General features: G+C 32.7%; 1 protein-coding gene across 1 annotated transcript in view; it reads right to left on the reverse strand.

Moving 5' to 3' along the window:
* Window positions 1-19,575, reverse strand: part of LOC149910973 (glutamate receptor 1-like) — a 147,556-nt gene that overhangs the window by 19,873 nt on the left and 108,108 nt on the right. Inside the window, exons 6-7 of the mRNA XM_090101549.1 lie at window positions 1,571-1,824; window positions 1,092-1,226 (exon numbers count right to left, since the gene is read on the reverse strand). Coding sequence (XP_089957675.1) covers window positions 1,092-1,226; window positions 1,571-1,824 — 389 coding nt within the window. The remainder of the gene's footprint in view (window positions 1-1,091; window positions 1,227-1,570; window positions 1,825-19,575) is intronic.

Raw genomic sequence — 19,575 nt, forward strand, 5'->3', positions numbered from 1 at the left:
GTTAATTATTATGTCTTCTAATTTATGTAAACAATTGTTTCAGCTTTAGAAGTGCAGTGACCAATTTATGTAGATGTTTCTAGAAGTTAGATCGTAGTTTAATTATTGTATTTGGATTGAGATGTAAATTGCGGATGTTTATTTTGACTTATTTGTTTGAAGCTAGATAATGACTAGAATTTCCACATGGGAATTTTGGGTAGTATTTACTTAACGATAATAATGTAGTTGGTGATATACTGTTTTGGGATGAATATATTATGTATTTTTTAAATTGTAATTTAAGTCAAAATTTGAGATTTTTGTAAGGAATATATTTATTTTAAGAAAAATGTAATTAAATGTATACTTTATCCCTTAATTATAAGAAGGTTGTTTGTCCAATAATCCGAACTTTTGTAGATTTTTAATTTTTATAGACCTGTTTTAGACGACCATTATTATAATAAATTATGTTTTACTATAAATAAAGTCTGGTAGCGGTAACACAGAATATTGATCGCACATTGATCAACTGATTGAACAAAGCCCGAACAGCCGATAAAAGTGGTATAAATCTTACAGAATAACCATTAGCACTCTTCAATCTTCGTACTTAGCGAGCGCGAGTCCGCACTTAGTCAAGTACAATCGATGGGTATTGTTTAAGTGTATCATTTTAATAAGAAATACTAGGTTTTACTATATTTTTAGGGATTGTATGCTATGTTATTTAGACCTATAGTTGCATCAGAACTCAAATAATGACCTCAAGTAAAAAGGTGGCTATAGAAGGAGTACTACTCGTCGTAATTACTATCTATTATGTTAAAAGACGACAAGGAAACTGCTTGTTTACTAGAATAAATACATCATCACGATGATATTCTATACAATTTGCATTTTATATATATGTTAGTATTTTCTTGTGTTTGGTTTTACGCGAGTATATAAAAAAAAATTAAATTTAGAAATTGAAGACTTTAACTGACGTCTCTGTGTACCTACGCTCGCTATAAAAGTGTTTGAAACGTCGGTTAAAATAATAAATGACGTTTAAATCGGGCAAAAAGTCTAATCTATAAATATTTATATTACAAAGGTAAACTCACCGACATGTGTGATCCCATCTTCCAGCTATCCAGGAAGTCCCTAACTTTCTTATTCGAATAGTCCAACACGCGAAAGCCTGTTATATTGAGCGTGCCGAATTCGTGCACAGCCTCACTCCACAGGTCATCCATTACCTAATAAAACATATATTTTTATCAATTCATTAATATTTAAAGACATTCTAGAACTACATGAATTCTCTTTGAATGTATCTGTATTGTTTGTAACGTAATAAATAATCTTAATATTAAGAATTGTGTGAGCATAAATAAAAAGGAGTACCTTGAAGATAGGCAGTAATTTCAATTTTGTAGTATTTAATTTAAATTATTAAAATTGCTCTTCTCTTGGCAACGACAATAATTCTTTACGGTGTGGTATTTTTAAATTTAAATTTTATCGACTTTCTGATATTCCAAATAACTTTTGCATAGACAGTATAGTATAATAAAAGAAAAATATTCGGTCTAATACTTACAAAACCACTAAGCAAGTAATGATAGGTGCGCCTCCCCAGCTTCAGACTACGAGCGTGATTTATAACGGTTTCCTTGGCAACGTCCGTGGAAGAATCTAGAACCACGTATTTGTTGCTCCAGCGGTCCACTTCTTCAACTTTGGAGAGAAACTCGATGACGTCATCGGATTTGGCGACGCGCTTCACTTGGGTGATACGGAAGGGACTGTTGCCGGGTCCCATGCTTTCGTATATGCTCTGGAGGCGAAGGAGACCTGGGAACAAATTTATACGTTGTAGCGGAAATGCAGCTGAGCGGAAGTAACGTAGTTTGAGGCCATAAAGACTAGACTATTAGGCTAGAATAGTCACGTGAAATTTTAAACGTATTTTATTTTTTTCCTTCAAATAGATAAACGAAATTAACTTAATATTAAAACTATAGGTACTTATTAATGCATAACTATTCATAACTATAGGTATAGGTATAACTATATTGGTTCTAAGACATATTATGTTACTACAATATCAACAGGATATACGAAAATTTCTAAGCCAAAATAAAGTCCAACAAAAAAGTCAGGGCAAATTACGAAATCTCTTACGTCACAAACTATTTCAGCGGATTATCGTCCAATAATGTACAAAACTTCTACGTATTAGGCTGTGGACACTGGACATGGTCATAAGAACCCAAAAAAAGAAAATACTTTTACAAGTACTTATAAATTTAACAAATGTGCTTGTAATTAGCTGATTGTAATAAAAAAATGTAATAGTCATTGTAATGAAGAGTAGAAAGAGAAGCATAAGGCATATAGGTATTCTTTCTATATTTATTGCACCTTCTTTGTATTATTAGTAAATATAACATTATCTGTGGTGTAATAAAGACAATAATATGTAATAAACACAATTTTATTCTAGACTTAGAGTTAACGTGCTCACGCCTCACTTTGTATACATACGGACTATATAGACATTTTTGTATATATCCAATAACTGTTAAAGGATCCTTTAGAAGTTAACAATATCAATTTCAATAGACATGCATACTTTAAAAAACTCTTTCTTTAGTTTGTGAACGCATCCTTATAAGCGACTGAACTTGCTAACTTGTCATAAGGATTATTGGTTACAATCTCATCTCGAGGTGGATGTCTGGATGTGGGTATTCCATTTTGTTTTCGTGCTCCATTAAATGCTCTTAATCGTCGAGTATCTTCTGGTAAATTAAAAAGCTCAAGGTGTTTTTAAATGTTTTGATAACACCACTTATATGTTAAAGTGTTGCTATATTTATAGAAAGAAAATTTTAAAATTGTGTTCAGCAGGTCAAATTTCAAAGAAGAAAGTTTCCTGCCCTAGATTCTGATCGTTGACTCAAGATTACATTTGATTGGACAGCCGTGAAGCTCGCAATTTTTTTTTAATTCTAAGTAAGTTGCGAAAATGCAATGAGTTGTTGACAATAAATGTTATCCCATAATAATTCCCGTTTGGTTACATAAGATGGTATGGTTACTTACCTATGAGATCATTCCCCAAAATCAATACTAGAACGGTATGAGAAGCAGTATTGATGATATTTAAAATTTCACTAGGACCTAGTCTATATCTAAATAGACAGCTCGTTTTAACTGATACAAAGAAGTATCAGAGGTCAGTAAAGATCCTTCTAATCAGTCCTCTATTGGACCGTGTGGCCGTTGCACATAACATGGACTAAATTTATGCATCTGGAGAAATTAATATATTGTTGAATATATGATCAAAGATTTAGTTTCTTTAGTAAAATAAAATAACTTTCCGAAAACTTGACTTTCTTCAAAACCCATTAAAATTTATTGAACAAACGCATTTGTTTGAACCTATCTCCACTTTTAGGAACCATGAAAAAATAACCACATCGGGTATTTATATTGGATTTTGCTCACAAAGCTTGTCATGACTATTGCAGTATTGCTTGACAGAACAGAAATTGGATCAGGTAGAGTATTTTTGGTCTTCAAAATTGACTTTTGGTTCAAAGTCAAAAGTATTGCATAGTGAACAAAAGTGTAAACAAATAAAATTTTTGATAACTTCTAATACTAGAAGTATTTTAAAATTACATGGGTCAGTAATGAATAATATAATGCCGATAAATTCCATCTGTATTTACGTTTTAATTTTATTAAGTTAAGCCCGATTTTTAAAAGTATTAATACTAAAAAAAACGTTATGAATGCCTAATGTTTAATCAACTGAAGAATGTTAATTATGCCATTAATATTTACTCGTCGTAATAACACAGTTGGTAATAACGTCTTAACGAAAATAGGAATTAAAAACTTAAACACCATCAGTCGTGTTGAATAAAAAATGAAATCAAAGTGATCTAATTAAACGGTGCGTTGTTAATATCGCCCGTTAAATTTATCAATTTAACGTTGTGGTTATCAGTCAATTGTTATGAATTATTGTTTCGAAATTATTTAAGCACCGGATTACTACGCCGTTCTGCATGAAAATTGAATATTAATTTCGATACGTAATTATAAAAGTTTTTATGTCCCCGTGTGGTCTTGACACATTTATATTTGATCGTTCAGATTTAATTATTATCAGTTAACTTCGTTCATTTTGATACCCGAGAAAGGACATAGGCTACCTTTTATTGCGAAATATGTACCACGGGCGAAGCCGAGGCGGACCTCCAGATAAGAATATATTCTATTAGTAATTTGTGTAATTGTACCTTAACCTTAAAAAACCAAGACTTATGCAAAAAGACGAAGATTTTGAACAGTAGAACTGAAAGCCTTTTACTACTCCTGAAACCATGTATTTTAAAAAAAGTAATATTATTTATAATATTATTGTTAATACGTAAGTTTTCATCAATCTAAACGGTACTTGTAACTAAAGTAATCTGCCAATCGCGTCGCTCATAAGAGCAACTGTGGTAACTAACATACCTAACTATAAATTGAGTACCATTGGTGGTTCACATAAAAAATGTCACATGTAAATGTCGATCGGACCATTCATCATCGCGGACTCATTATGCGTTTTCCAAGTGGCTTTTGTCATAATTTCGGCAATATCCGCGATGAGATTGAAGCGGAGACGCCGAGATGAGGGTTGACGTGGGGTAATGAAGGTGTAATCGTTAGATTTGTGACATCTTGCCGGTCGACAATGGCCTCTAATACGAAATCGATTTCTTTGTTTACTATAATTGGAATCAAGTTTACGTAGACAGATGTCTTAAGATGTTTACACGCTGCTTAGAAATATAATTATGAATTTATGAAAATAAGTGTTAAAAATCCGATGTCATTTTTTGGTTAATAAATGTAGATGTTGCAAAACTCTTGATACACTGCAAAAATTAAACGTAGGTACTCAGGTAGTCATAATATGTAAAACAGGTGATTAAACACACGGTGTTATTTTTCGAATATCAAATGCAGACTTTACAAAATTAATTGACGCAATTGTAAAATTAAAAATAATTTGGAAAATCCAAAAGTGCACGCCTCATAATTTTTTTTAATAAATATTTATTAATTATTATTTTTGTTTATTTAATAACAATTAAACCACATCGAATCAGACCCTGAAAAATGAAAGGGTTCTATTCCTGAGCATACTCAAGCGTAAGAGAAAAAAAAAGACTCGATTAGTAAAGTATTTCGGTCGCTATCGTGTTAACAAGAAAAAGGATCCGCACATACAGACACACGGACGTCCAAGACAGAACTTTTTTAAACTGTTTTTTAACTAGTTTAATCCATCAGTCCTCGGAATCACAGACACAATAGAAAATCTATTGTGTCGCGCCCCGATCGGGCCTTACGGTGGTCAATGGGTTAAATAACAAAAATGACATCAAAAATATCATGAACGTTAAAAATAGTGTTTTTTCTTAATATGTGTGTGTATGTATTATCTTACAAGTGCAATGTATGATACATAAAGACATTTTAAGTTTGAAAAATCAGATGTTTTGCGCGAAGTGACAGTAGTACCCACCTCAACCCTTCGCTTATGAGGCGTGCAATATATTTATCGTGACAACGCCTTAACAAGGTTATTCAACGACAGATGACAGTGATATCCAAAGGTGTTAAATTCGATTATGGCGCCGCTGGACCGGTGATATTTAATGGTGTCATGCGGTCTTTTCATACATTATGTTAAAATTATCGCTAACAATGCCAATAGCTGTCGATTTTATTGCGCAATTATAATTTATTTAACGAAGGACAATGTGTTTGCTGGTACCCTGATTGAGTACAATTATTTTTGTTATGATAGACATTATGTAGTAACTACTACAGATATGTAGTTGTACTGGGTACTACATGAGCCAAATTTTCTGTATGAGAAACTGTAAATCATAATTGATCTAAAAAAAATAGTTAGCAACAATTAACGTTTTCAGGAAATAATTTTAGTAGGTATTTAATTAGATTTTTGCTATTAGCCTAAAGTGAATTGTGTTGACATAGTTTCGACCAATGCCATAAGACGATCACTGTTTTTAAGACATAATTATTAATCACTATTTTTAAAACATTTCTTTCAAAAACATGTGCAAGGACAAGGACATTTACAATAAAAATATTAACGGGTACAAAAACCTCTATTTTCAAATATCCGTAGCAGCATAAGCCGCAGTCTGACTTTCATAAGATGCACCTTTAAGCCCGTGACAATAAAAAGAAAGCGGGCGCTTGCTCCTCGTCCTAGAATTGTGGAAATGAGTTTGTTATTAGAAATCAATTAGCTTTTATGAATGCAGGAATCTAGCATTGTAGTGGTCTTTAACCGTTGCTACAAGTTCACATAAAATTAGTTTGTATTTCGTTTAAAAATCTCATTATGGAGGAGTTATTTATGTATAACAAATCCTGGTGTACGCTTATGATATGTATAAAGAATACAATCCATTTATCGTTTGGGTTGCTCTTACAAAAAGTGGGAATTATTTTTAATCCCACAGTAGTTATATTGCATCCCACAGCAATATTTTGGATCAACGTATGATTCATACAGTGATGAAATTTTTTCTATCGATTTCTATCGCCGCTTAAACGAATAGGCAGGATAACTGCCCTATGCTTTTACAATCAGCTGAATTCGATTCGAAAAATGAAAAATCAAAACAACCAACTAACTACCTATAGATTAATCCCGGGAAAGTTCTGGGATGTTTGTAATTCGGACTCGCAGGACTCTGCTAACACTAACTTTATCTCTTTACATCTGCCAAATTCGAATCGAACTTTTCTTTATCTTTTCCAGTCCAGTTGAGTAAAAACTCGAAGATTCCGCTCTTGAAAATCACGACAAACTTTTAGCTCCAAGTCGCTCCAATGTTTGACTTGTTGATTTTTTGCAAATCTCCGCTCAAGGTAATAACGGACAACAATACCTACCACCTCGTTCATTCTTCTACAACTCAGTCGATTAAATATTTTCATTTGCTTAGTAGCATTACAGAACTATTTCCCTGCGGATTGGTCAATCGATTTAATTCATTTTACGAGTAGGTAGCATCTTTTGGGGGTTTCATTACACACTTGTTAACTTTACTTGACGCTCTCCCAGAGATCTATGATACCTGAGACTCCTCAAATAAAATTGGCAATAACCGAGGAATAACCGCATGGATTGAAATGTGAAGTTGAAATAACTTGTATTGATTCTATATTGAGAGGAAATTCACTATCACATGGTATCAACTTGGCAATGCATCGGGAAGCCGACATCGTAATGAAAATGTTATGTGCGGCTCTATTTGCTTTTATATGGCTTTATTATAGAAAATACGTTTCCTATTGGCATTAAGAAATATAATAGACCGGGAGATACTGACACAAAATTTCGAATCATTTGTAACAGGATGGCGGTTCTACAGGGGTCTTAGTACGCAATGACAAAAAGAAAAACGATGGCGTGAACGCTGGTACCGGCGGCTTAGTCGCGTGGCCGTTAGTCGAACTCGTCGGAAAATAGCGAAAGTCAAACGATTTGTAACAGTATGGCACTTATTTTTCCTGTAAGTTTGAGGATCAACAAATATAAATACAAAATTTCAAAGATCTAAGTGTTGGAAATCCTCACTTATATAAATTAATAATAAATTAAGTTTTCAAGTATAACAGCACTTTTTCCCCCTACTAGAAGTATGGCAAATATAATAATGGTCACATTTTATCAAATACTCTCCAAAAATCCAAATGCAATACTGGTACAAAAAGTTTGGCGAAATAAAATTTTTTTGCAGATTTTCGGCGGTATGGCGACCATTTGGAATCGTCCGAAAAGTATGGCATGGCGATTTTCGTAAATGACTGCACGACGATAGTTACCTGTGCAAAAGTTAGCCTGGAACAAATGGTTGAATGATTGTTTTATTTAAATCAACACATACGCGTCGGTATGGCGGGCTGTAAGTCACACCGGAAAAGTATGGCATGACACTACCGCCTACTTTTTTATGGGCTATCGGTAAATTCTAAAATTTTTGTGTTACAAATCGTTTGACTTTCGCTATTTTACCGACGAGTTCGACAAACGCCCACGCGACTAAGACACCGGTACCAGGGTTCACACCATCATTTTTCTTTTTGTCATTGCGTACTAAGACCCCTGTAGAACCGCCATCCTTGTTACAAATGACTCGAAATTTTGTGTCAGTATCTCCCGGTCTATAAATATAATGGATCTTACGTATTGATGCTTTACAATGGACGTTACTATCCGTAATGGAACTTGGTTGTATTGAAAACTGAATTGTTGATAATGATATTGATTTCAATTAGAATTATTAGTTTTATCTTTATATAAGTTTTTTGTTTATGTTATATAAATAATTTTATGTATTATTTTGCTATTAGCAAATATATAGACCAAAGTACAATTATACCACGAGCTATATTATTTTATACCAGTAGTGATAACAACAATTAAGACGGGTGAGATTTGTTTTTAATTTTAAATTTGCCTTTGGCTGGGTTGTGGTCTATTTAGTCGAGTCTAGTCTAGTATTTTTTTGTATTGTACTAAATTTCAGTGGCGGTATGAATATGTAGAAAAAATGAACAGCAAAAAGTTATAGAAATTTGGAATAAAAATGCCGATCAAAAGGCCCGTTATTCAAATGAATCATAGTGAGTATGAATTGGTATATCAAGTTGATTTATGTAAAAATGCTGTTTGATTTAAACACTGTTAGATCGTATACCACACGAACAATTCATTTAAACCACAATGAAAATTCTGACGGCTTTCATATTGCAATACACATTTTTCGGAACTCGTTTTCACAGATAAATTCAATCTGGTTTGGCCAAAAGAATAAAAATCAATATCAATGCTTAGTATCTATTGTTGATTTTACATTGTATGACTTGTATTAAAATAGTTAGCGTTGGACCACGCGCAGTGTTCACCATATTGGAAAATTTCTGTAGATTTTATAGAAACCGTTACTGTAACAAAGGAAAATTTATTTATTAACACTCTATACCTTTCGTGATGGTGTAAAAACATAATCACAATGCATTTTCGCCACTAGTTATCGTCAAATTGGTGTTGCGTAATTGAATAAATATCGAATAGTTCACACTCCACGCATTTTATCTCGGCTATAGTTCAAAATTAAATTTGAAAACCGAAAATGTCGTTTATGAAAATTTCGTCGATACGAAATCCAGATGTTGCCTGGCGAATTAACTTTATCGCTGAAGTAATAAAAATATCTCTGTGTTACATTGTATTAATGAAAATATTTTGTATTACAATGATATCGGCACTGATTGGAAATTTCGAATAAGTAATAATTATTTCGCTCGGTATAACTCGATTAAAGGGTAATTTATGGAAATTGTATCTTATTGCAAATGTGGTTTATAGTTTATGGAAGGCGGTCGTGCACAAAGTTTGTTTAATACAAAATATAATACGGGGCTCGCAAAAGTTAACTGCCGCAGTGATACAAAGGATCTCGACTCCTTAAATTCGTCGATTTGCTCGCAGACTATTGGTCCATTGAAGGCACAATGTGAAGCAATCATTTCGTTGGAATCACGTCCGGACAGCGACATCTCCGGAATTCCGTTGGCCCTCCTCCGAGTTGAGATAATTTTCTTTACAAAAAGTACCAGCTTTGTATTGGTCTAATGCTTGAACACGTGCAATACTTGTTGTACATACGTGGCGTAGACATGACTACGACATTCCATTAATCAAGGGTAGGGGAAACTGCAGTTTTAACGACGCAGTGCTGAGGTAGGTAGTGACAGCAATGTAGATAGATATGACTTGTCTACCTTAATCATGTCACGCTTGCAAAAATAATTCCAAGGTATGGATAAATATTACAGAATGTATACGTGCGTAAAGTCAAAAGCTTCAGGAGATAATACTTTCTACATTTTCATCACTTTATGGAGATCCCAAGTACTTGTATACGTACCATTATTATTTCTATTGGAATATATAAAAATATTATTTGTTTGTTTTATCTCAAATACATTGCCTTCACTATTTGGAATATAATACTGTGAACATTCGTTTCTTCTATATTCTTTCTGTACATCTAACGTACGAAGGCACTCAGTGGCATATTAAGGCTTTTAACATTTAATAATGTCATATTCATAATGCTTCCCCTGGTGGCTAGGCCATATAGGGACACCATAGCTTTGCAGATGCAGGAAGTGGTAGGGTTCCTATAATCTCATTGATAGCATAAAGTACCGGATATTCTTTATAGAGTTTAATGTGGTTTTAATGACAGCTTTTTTCTTTATTAAAAGCTTTGAGCTACTTATCAATAAAGAGAATATACTCCATGTCATTCAATGGAAGTGAATTGATAAACGAGATATTAAGTTTTATTTTAATCCGTAAATATACACGTAAATATATACGTAAATGTTGTCACCAGCTACAACGTTATTATGTTAATACGTGCTAAAAAGACGGCTTAAAATAAAAGCGTCCAATTGCTGGAAATAAGCCCGCTGAAATAACGATGAAGTTTGAAATGATTTTTCACTTTTCATGTCGGATTACCTTCGTTTCCCTCAACCTTAAATCGAAACACAGAAGCAATGAACACGCAGCGAATTCAAAGAGTCATCCCCTAATCTATATAGAAGACAGTGATCGCCGATCAGAATTTTTCAATTACAATTTTGCTTCCTTGCTGAATTTTTTTCGCAATTTGAAAGGGAATTTTGTTTACTGCTTTAAGCGTAGGGCGCTTCTTAAAACAATATCCATTTAAACTTTCCGGCGAGAAGCGTCGAGGAATAAGACTCGACGATTATAAGTATAGATCGAAAAATAAAGATACAAATAATGTGTTCTTACCTATATAAATACTTAATAATGAAACCATTTTTGAGAGTAGGTATGAGTTGGTAATAATAGCACTCAAAAAATGTCTTTGAGTCTACTTGTCAACTTGTTTTTATAATTAACTAGCGGTCCGCCCCAGCTTCGCCCGTGGTACATATTTACATTTTCTCTACATAAAAACCATCCTCGTACTTCAAGGAATATAATAAAAAAAGAATTATCGAAATCGGTTCAGCCGTTCTCGAGTTATGCGCTTACCAACACATTTTGCGATTCATTTTTATATATAAGAAGAAGAAGATAAAGAAAAATTAATATGTATACTTAATGCGAAAACTACTTCATCATAATGTTAATAGCGATCAACTTATAAAACAGTCATAGGAAAATATGAGAACCATTTACTTCTAGAAACTACTAAAACAATAAATGCACCATTAGACGCTAATTGAAGCGTATAAAAGTATATGGAAATTTATGGACGAATACGCTGCACTGAAATTAGAATAATTTCATAACAATATAAAAGGGGTAATGAGTTATATAACTAATTCATTGCATTTCAATATAATACAAGCATTGCATGAAATGCAATTTACATAACATAATATTGTTTTTAAATATTATATTATAAAGTTCATGGAAGAGGACGAAATTAACTAATTGAAGTTCTTTAGACGCGTTGAGAGTAAAATTTCAATGTCACGTCATGGCAATACCGTCACGCCATGGAGTAAGGCAACGATTTTGGTATCTTTGAATCTTGCCAAAGAAGTTTCACTTTTTTTTCTTAAAAATTTCCATATTTAACTCACGTTTCAATGATTTTATAACTGAAAGATGAATTACAGTTAAGACTCGTTACAATAACAATTTATAAGCTTTAAAACAATAATATTTGATATAGCGATACAAATTTCACCAGAAATAGCTACATTGTTGATTATTTGGTGACATTTTGTGAGCACTTCCACTAATCCCCTAATCCGATCACGTAAAATCTTTGTTATTAGCAAAGCCAGTGTAGGTATAACGTAGGCAACTACATTTGCTATACGACTATATTTTATATTGCTTAGTTATTTATGATATATAATGTGTTTAGTAAAAATAAAATATATTTTTATTCCAAAAATTGTATATGTTGAATAATTAAATGTTCTAAAGACTATACAAAAAATTGGTTGTCTGTAAAGTCGGTTTACTGACGATAGTTGAACGTGACAACGGCCGATTGTGCTTCGTCGCTCGTTCCGCGCTCTCGCTTGTACTTCAAGCCTTACGGAACGCCTCAGAGCGCGAGGTAACGCCGCATGAGTCATGTTTTTTTCGTACGTGTAGCCGGCTATCGAATTATAAGACGTTGTCACGTCAAAAAGTATTAATTATACAAATAAAGTTCCATGGTGAATAAAGCTCAATCATGAAATTCGAACCTTAGTTCACGTAATTTACGTAATTCATTTAACGTACAAACTGTCAACCTTCTTATTTAAATACTATGTATTATGCACAACTAGTATGGGATCATTAGGATCCCGTAACTAGAGAGACAACGGGACCCTATTACCAAGGCTAAGCTGTCTGTCTATCCGTCTCTCAGCGAACAAAAGATACATCTTTTGATCCTTAAAAGCAAACGAACGATAAATACATACAAGTTTTAACTTTGCTTGGATTAGGATGGCAGAACAAGGATACTGAAAGTATTCTGTAAATATAAAAACATGTTGCAAGACTATTTCTTTATGTGTATTTATAACGTAGAATAAAAAGTAGGTATAATAGTGGTATACCCTGGCGTCCCTTTCAAATAAACTCCTTTACAATAAAACTATAATAAGCTCTATAATGACAGTAGATATTCGTGAAAGCTTAGTACGTTATTAAAATACGTAAGTTTTACGCAGGATGGCTAGAGACAAAAGCGCAGTGAAATTCTTTTGAAAAGCCAAACACAGTTCGCAGTCTGCTATTTAGAAAATGCTTAATTTCTTGAACAAAGGCTCTCCAATAAAATATTCTTCAGCACAAAGAAAATCTAATAACCCGGAATTGTAAAAAGCAAATTTATTCTTTGATGTCATCGCGGCGTCGGAAATTTCTGTAACGATTCTAATTTAACCTTGAATAACCTTTGCGAGCCGTTGATTCCAATCCCGCGTCAATATTGTGGAACAGAACCATATAGTATGTATTTACTAACACGAGTGGTAATAATTCTATTGTTATGATTGTGATGGAGCTGTATGTGTTCTGTGTATAGCTAAATACGTTTAGTGTGAATACAGGGAGACGTAGAGAATGAGAATGTACCAAGTACCAACATTATAAAGATCAAATGAAAATGATGCTGTAATACAATAAATAAATAGTAAATGCTCATGGTATAATGGATAGATTATTCTTAAATAAAATGATGATAACACTAATTATAAAAATTTGAGCTCTTAAAAATAAACTTTTAAATAAAAACTTAATTTCTGTGCTACATAACTATACATGAAGCTTAAATGCATACAAAATCATATATTTTTTACAGTTTTATATGGTTAGGTATGGTTTTATAAACATAATTAATATTACCTAACTCTCTGTTATAATTGCTGAAAATATACATTCAAAGTATGTATAAATGTGATTGATATGCGCCGCTTGTACGTTACTTCTTATGAATGCATAAAGCAATTCTGTGTTATCTACGCAAAACTAACAAGCGTGCTAACAAGTATAAATTAACATATTTTATTACGCTTCCAAAGCCTTTTAAATTTGTTCATTTGGTACTTCATTAAGTCACATAATATTATTATATATAGAGTATTTTTAATTGAGGATGTTTCAGAGGGATCAAATGCCGCAATCAGCCGTAAATAAAGACATTTTTTATTTTATTTTAATTCTTTTAATTTTTACAATATGATAACAATATATTGTAACAATAAGAGAATAGGTAGTCGATAAGCATAATTTACCAAAAATAAGTTATTTTATGAACTGTTTTTTAACTTCAAATAAACTAAGAGAGTAATAGCCTGTAAATGATAATAAAGCATTTAGATACAAATGATGTACACCAATACCACACCCCGGACACTCCATACAAAATTATCGTTTTGACAGTCACACTGTAGAGACTGCAAATGTGTGTGTTAACGCTTTGTGGTTGGCACATTTGTGACTAGCGTAAAAAAAATCGCGTTTTTCTGATGAAATACATCCGTAAACAGCACAATATCTAACCATTTTCTACGAAAAACGATAATCACAAATCCAAAATAATAAAATTACTTTAAGTCCATTTGATTAATGTTGTCAATCTTCGTTGCGTATCGTCCTTGCAGAAAAATGTGGCCCATTTTAATCACGATCGCGCGGGGTGAGGTAAGTGTTTAATTTTGGCGGGAGGCGGAGAGTGTCTGTTGACAATACACTCAGTTACATGTTAAATTTAATACCTCTTATTGTAGGGGTTTAAAAATTCCTTTTCTCGAATACCTACTTGAAATCTGCCCGAGAGAACAATTATTATAGTCACGCTTAAGGTAATAAGAAGCTTTAAGGAAATGTTTGTAAATAGCTCTGTTATGAGAATACCTAATACCTGATTTGTTTTGATTCATGTGCTTCGAATTATATTCTTATTTTGAGAATATGTGTGTTCTATTTACAGACCTCGAATCTTATTTCTTTATACGAAAGATGAACTGGAAAGCGGAAGAATAAACACATACTATTGAAATAAAAAATAACATTTATATTATGTTGATTCAGTAAATTGTCTTCTTATTTGTAAAGCAATGTAATGTCGAATTTCATAACTTAAAGTGAAGGTAAATGAACAAGAAGCTAAAAATTTGCTGCTGATCTTTTTAAAAAATAATAATAATAGATTTATTTTTAATCCCAAATATTGTTTACAATAACGGATGAGCATAAAAAGGATTTTTGTATAGACATCCCTCCCACGCGAAGTTATGTGTATCGAAATCAATACCTTCTAAAAATAGCCAATACACTGAAAAGTTCGTTAATTATATATATCCGGTACATCTTTGGGATTATTGTTAGACTATTTATAAATAAAATCGATGTTAGTTCTTGATTGAGTTCCCTCTTAATTAACTACGTTTATTATTTTTATGAGAAGAATCCAAATCTTTGTAAATATTTTATTTTTTTACACGAATGTAGAAATTATTTTAATTGTTATATGAAATAAAAACAATGTTTTGTTTTGTGAATAATTTTGCGGTTTACTATTGCGTTAATTAATAGCGAAACAATACCGTAAGTATAAATTACTTAAATTTTACGGGAAATTTGAATGCGGTTGTTACGTTGTACTGCTATAAAATAAAATTGGTGAACGTAATTTTCCATAATAAACTTTTATCGTGTTACACATTATTAATAAGAAGGTTTTACTTCAACATTTCACTAAATAGCATGACCTTAGAAGTGTTTAGCACTTTAGCAGTTATGTTATAACTTATAACTTTACAATATACGATATATTATATTACTAGCTGCGCCCCGCGGTTTCACCCGCGTTGCTCCGCTCCTGCTGGTCTTAGCGTGATGATATAATATAGCCTATAGCCTTCCTCGATAAATGGGCTATCTAACAGTGACAGAATTTTTCAAATCGGACCAGTAGTTCCCTAGATTAGCGCGTTCAAACAAACAAACTCTTCAGCTTTATAATATTAGTATAGATAACTTTACAATATACGAATTATCTTTCTAAAGCCCCCATCAATGACGTATACAAAATGTACATAAAACACGCCATTCTGTGTACTTAACATACTTTCAATTTACTAACCCCGATGAGACCCGATTTTCATTGTAGAATGCTTGTTATAAAAATTCATTTTTCGTAATGTGAGCTAGACTAGCCAGTCCACAATTCACTGTCGGAAACGGAATTCTGCAAAACTAAATTTTGCGACTACGGCTGGCCTCGGTCAGTAATGTTATAGTAATAAAATTCATTATGGCAGTAAGGAATACCCAGAACAGTTGGGAGAGGAAATCCCGGGATTATACATTATACTTGGTGAATAAATTGAAAGTCGATAAAACCATTTCGATCCAGAATTTGCGCCGAAAAGCGTACTGCTAAAATAGCACGTGATAAAATTTTATTACATGTATTATTATCTTTGTATTGGTGGGGTTAGAATCTTGGGAACTCTGGAAGGGCTTGAAGGGATATTACCGTTAAACCGTACAGAAATGTTACGGATAATGTCATTTTTTTTATAAGGTGATATGTCGACTGGCCTGTATTAAGGCCCAATTTATTTCGATTATCTTGCCTCTGGCCCAGTCCTAGCAGGACAGAACAAAAGTATTAATTAGTAAGTATTACTTGTATACGTAGTATATTATTATTAGTCTGTGGTATTACCTATGTTACCTAGGAAAAATGTAAGTTACTGCCGATGAAAATAAAAATAACTTGAACGCTCTTAAACGATTTTGAAAATAAAGATGTTATGTTATAAATATGAGGGTGGACGTAGAAATGTATAATTGTAGAAACATTGAGGAATAAACAGGCGAAAAATTAGCAGGCGCGAAACAATTAGTAAATAATAAAAAAGTACTTGAAATATAACATTATCACTACAGTCGTACTATATTTTAATCTCTTGACACCAAGTGCATCTCAGAACTATTTATATTTGCTACAGTGAAGTTTTGACGTAAAATTAGATAAAATAGAAGTCAGTTCTATATAATTCTATTGAATCTTTGATATGTAGTGTTGTATAATATCTGCATAATATTTACTACATTTGCATATGCGTTGGCTGGGCGGTAGTTTGAGCAGATAGAGTGGAATATTATTAGGATTTTTGTTCTAAAAACTGAGTAACAACTTCAAGTATATAGCATAATATTGCCTCCATTGCAAGTTGCAACCCCTTTCTGAGATCGTCTGTGAAGTTTTAAGCACACGGTCGAGGAAGTTTCATCTTATCGAATTATAAAATCGAAGGTGATTCGTTTGTTCGATGAAAAACCGATATAATGAACTGGGAAGGTGTAGGCTCTTAATTTAGTACTTATATTATAAATGCGAAAGTTTGTGAAGAGTGATAAATTAGTTTGTGACTCTCTCACGAAAAAACTAGTAGTCTGACTTGAATGAAACTTTACGGTAATATAGGTTCATCAGAATAATACATATTAAGCTATAATAGAAATACTTGTTTTTCCCCTGTTAGTGGGTTCGTCCCCGACTAAAAACGCGCGGCACCGCTGGTCTAAATAAAAACATGTTTTTGTTGGTACTATTTCTGTATAACATATTTTACAATAAAAAGTCGATGTTTATTTGTGAAATGTTGGGATGGATACATCAGATCAATGATTTTGGCTGAGTCAACAAATAAACCAATATCGGTTGGGCTTTTACATTTTTGTTTCCATTTATTTGTTTAGCTCTTAATATGTCTGTATTGATTTTATGCGGTCCCTCATAATTTGCAGCGTTGAATGGAATTTTCCGAATGTGATGGACTGAAATATTAACATTCATTTGGGATAGATACAGAGTCAATTTGAGAACGTCACTTTTAATAAAAAGGATCAATGAGGGTTTATTCGACAACTCTAGTATATTTTATTTTGAATACATTATAGTTCTAATGCCCGATTATACAAAAACAATCCAACCCCACTAACATAGGAGAATTTATACAATGTGAACACAATTTCAAAGATTAAATCAAATCCACGTTCAACTAAAAAGCCGGATCAGACTGCAAGTTCCATAACTTACGTCTAAAGGCAAATAAAACGGACTTCCACTCTTTGTTATAATGTTAGTGCAGATGCAGAAGTTTATCGCAGTCAAATCACAGATTAAATAAGCTGTTGGAAGTTTACCGGGCAAATGATTCACAAATAAACTGAATAGACAGGGATTCTTTCCAGCTTCTTTCGCATTTGGCCAGGAAACAGTTGTGGAATGTGATTACTGAAGCGTTTACTGGAGTGAATCGAGTCGCTAGGTTATTTTATTCAGTGCCGGTAAATCCAACGTATTCTGTTGGTACAATGCAGGGATCACGCGCCATTGTTGGCTGTGTGGAGCTACACGATTAGGTGTTTCAATTATATTCTCCATTTACGTCAGTTACACTGAATGTACTAAGATTATGTCACAGATTCTGCTGTCGCAACCACGACGTTCACGGTCTTTTGGGGCGATCAGCTTTAAGTGGGTAATCGATATACTGTCTGAAATAATGAACAGTGCAGTCGTTACGATATTATACATTACTAGCTGTCCCGGCAAAGGTTGTTCTGCCTTAAACTTAGGGGTATGAAAAGTTGTCGATTCTCAGATATACCCAACAGGCACACAAATTTAATAAGAATCGATGCAGCACTTTCGGAGGAGTATGGTAACTAACATTGTGACACGAGAATTTTATGTATATAGAGATTAATACAAAAAAAATCCTCATGAGACGTTACACTAAAATATAATACTCAGAAGCTGATGTAACAAGATCGTGACATTTGTGCCAAACAGTCGAATGTTTGCTATAAAAAGAGGACTAATGATGCATGTTTGCTGTTTTCTTTCGTTCTATGACTGCTACTGTCTAACTATTATATATTATGTGTGAAATAGCATTTACAGAATATTACATATTTATGTATGTAAAGTCTTTCAACATTACGAATATATTTGGCCTCCCCGCCTCCTAGACTTTAGTAGTACTTATCTTGTTAAGTCGTCAAATCTTCTCTTGAATTACATTAATTAATTGTGCTATAACGTTGTACATTTGACATAGATAACACATAGCTACTACTGCTTATCGCATCAAAAATTACTCCAAAGCCCGAATCATGTCCTCATTATAGGACATAATAAAATTAACATCACAATTACAATGTAAGATGGTCTTCTTGTAATTACACCAATAAATTGCTTCTCATGAATATTACCAATTGCCCTTTAGTATTTCACAGCGTAATCATTTAATGCCAATAATGAATACATATGTAATCGTTTCCACGTGAAGGTATTTTCGTGTGAATAAAATATATTGCTCTCTTGTGTCGTTCCAAAAACAAGCTGCTTAAAATTTTAAATGCTATAATGCCATAAAATTGTGAAGAACGCAAGATTATTGTAAAATACGATTAATTTAACAATATGTTAAATTAATCGTATTTGAGAAAAAATCGCATGTGAGAAAATAAACTTAAGTACCTTTATTTATTTGTTCTAATGAATTATATTTACTTCGATTTTATATAAATTCTGGCTAGTTTGTAAGTAAGTTGTACTACATAATAATAAAGCAATTTTCTTTTCATATTTCAGATCATAATATTACGATACTCTATCTGAGTATTTTTCAAAACAATTCTCGTATAAAGTCCCAATAGGTTAGGAATTCAAGGATTAGAATGAAAATGTTTGTGTGTCGTCAGATTTCCTGAGATTGAACCAGACTAATACCAAATTGAAATATTCAAGCTATGACATGTTATTTTCATATATTTAAGTAGCTTGTAGCCAAAATTGTTAGTCCTTTGTGCAGATTAAGTTATTACTTATTTATCACAAGGGTAAATTATTGCTTAATAGGACGGAATAGAAAGAAATGTCAATAAATTTACTATGT

The sequence above is a fragment of the Colias eurytheme genome, chromosome 1, assembly GCF_061535395.1.
Source record: "Colias eurytheme isolate Ceu_HAF_F1 chromosome 1, ilColEury1 Martin Lab GWU primary, whole genome shotgun sequence".
Lineage (NCBI taxonomy): Eukaryota > Metazoa > Arthropoda > Insecta > Lepidoptera > Pieridae > Colias > Colias eurytheme.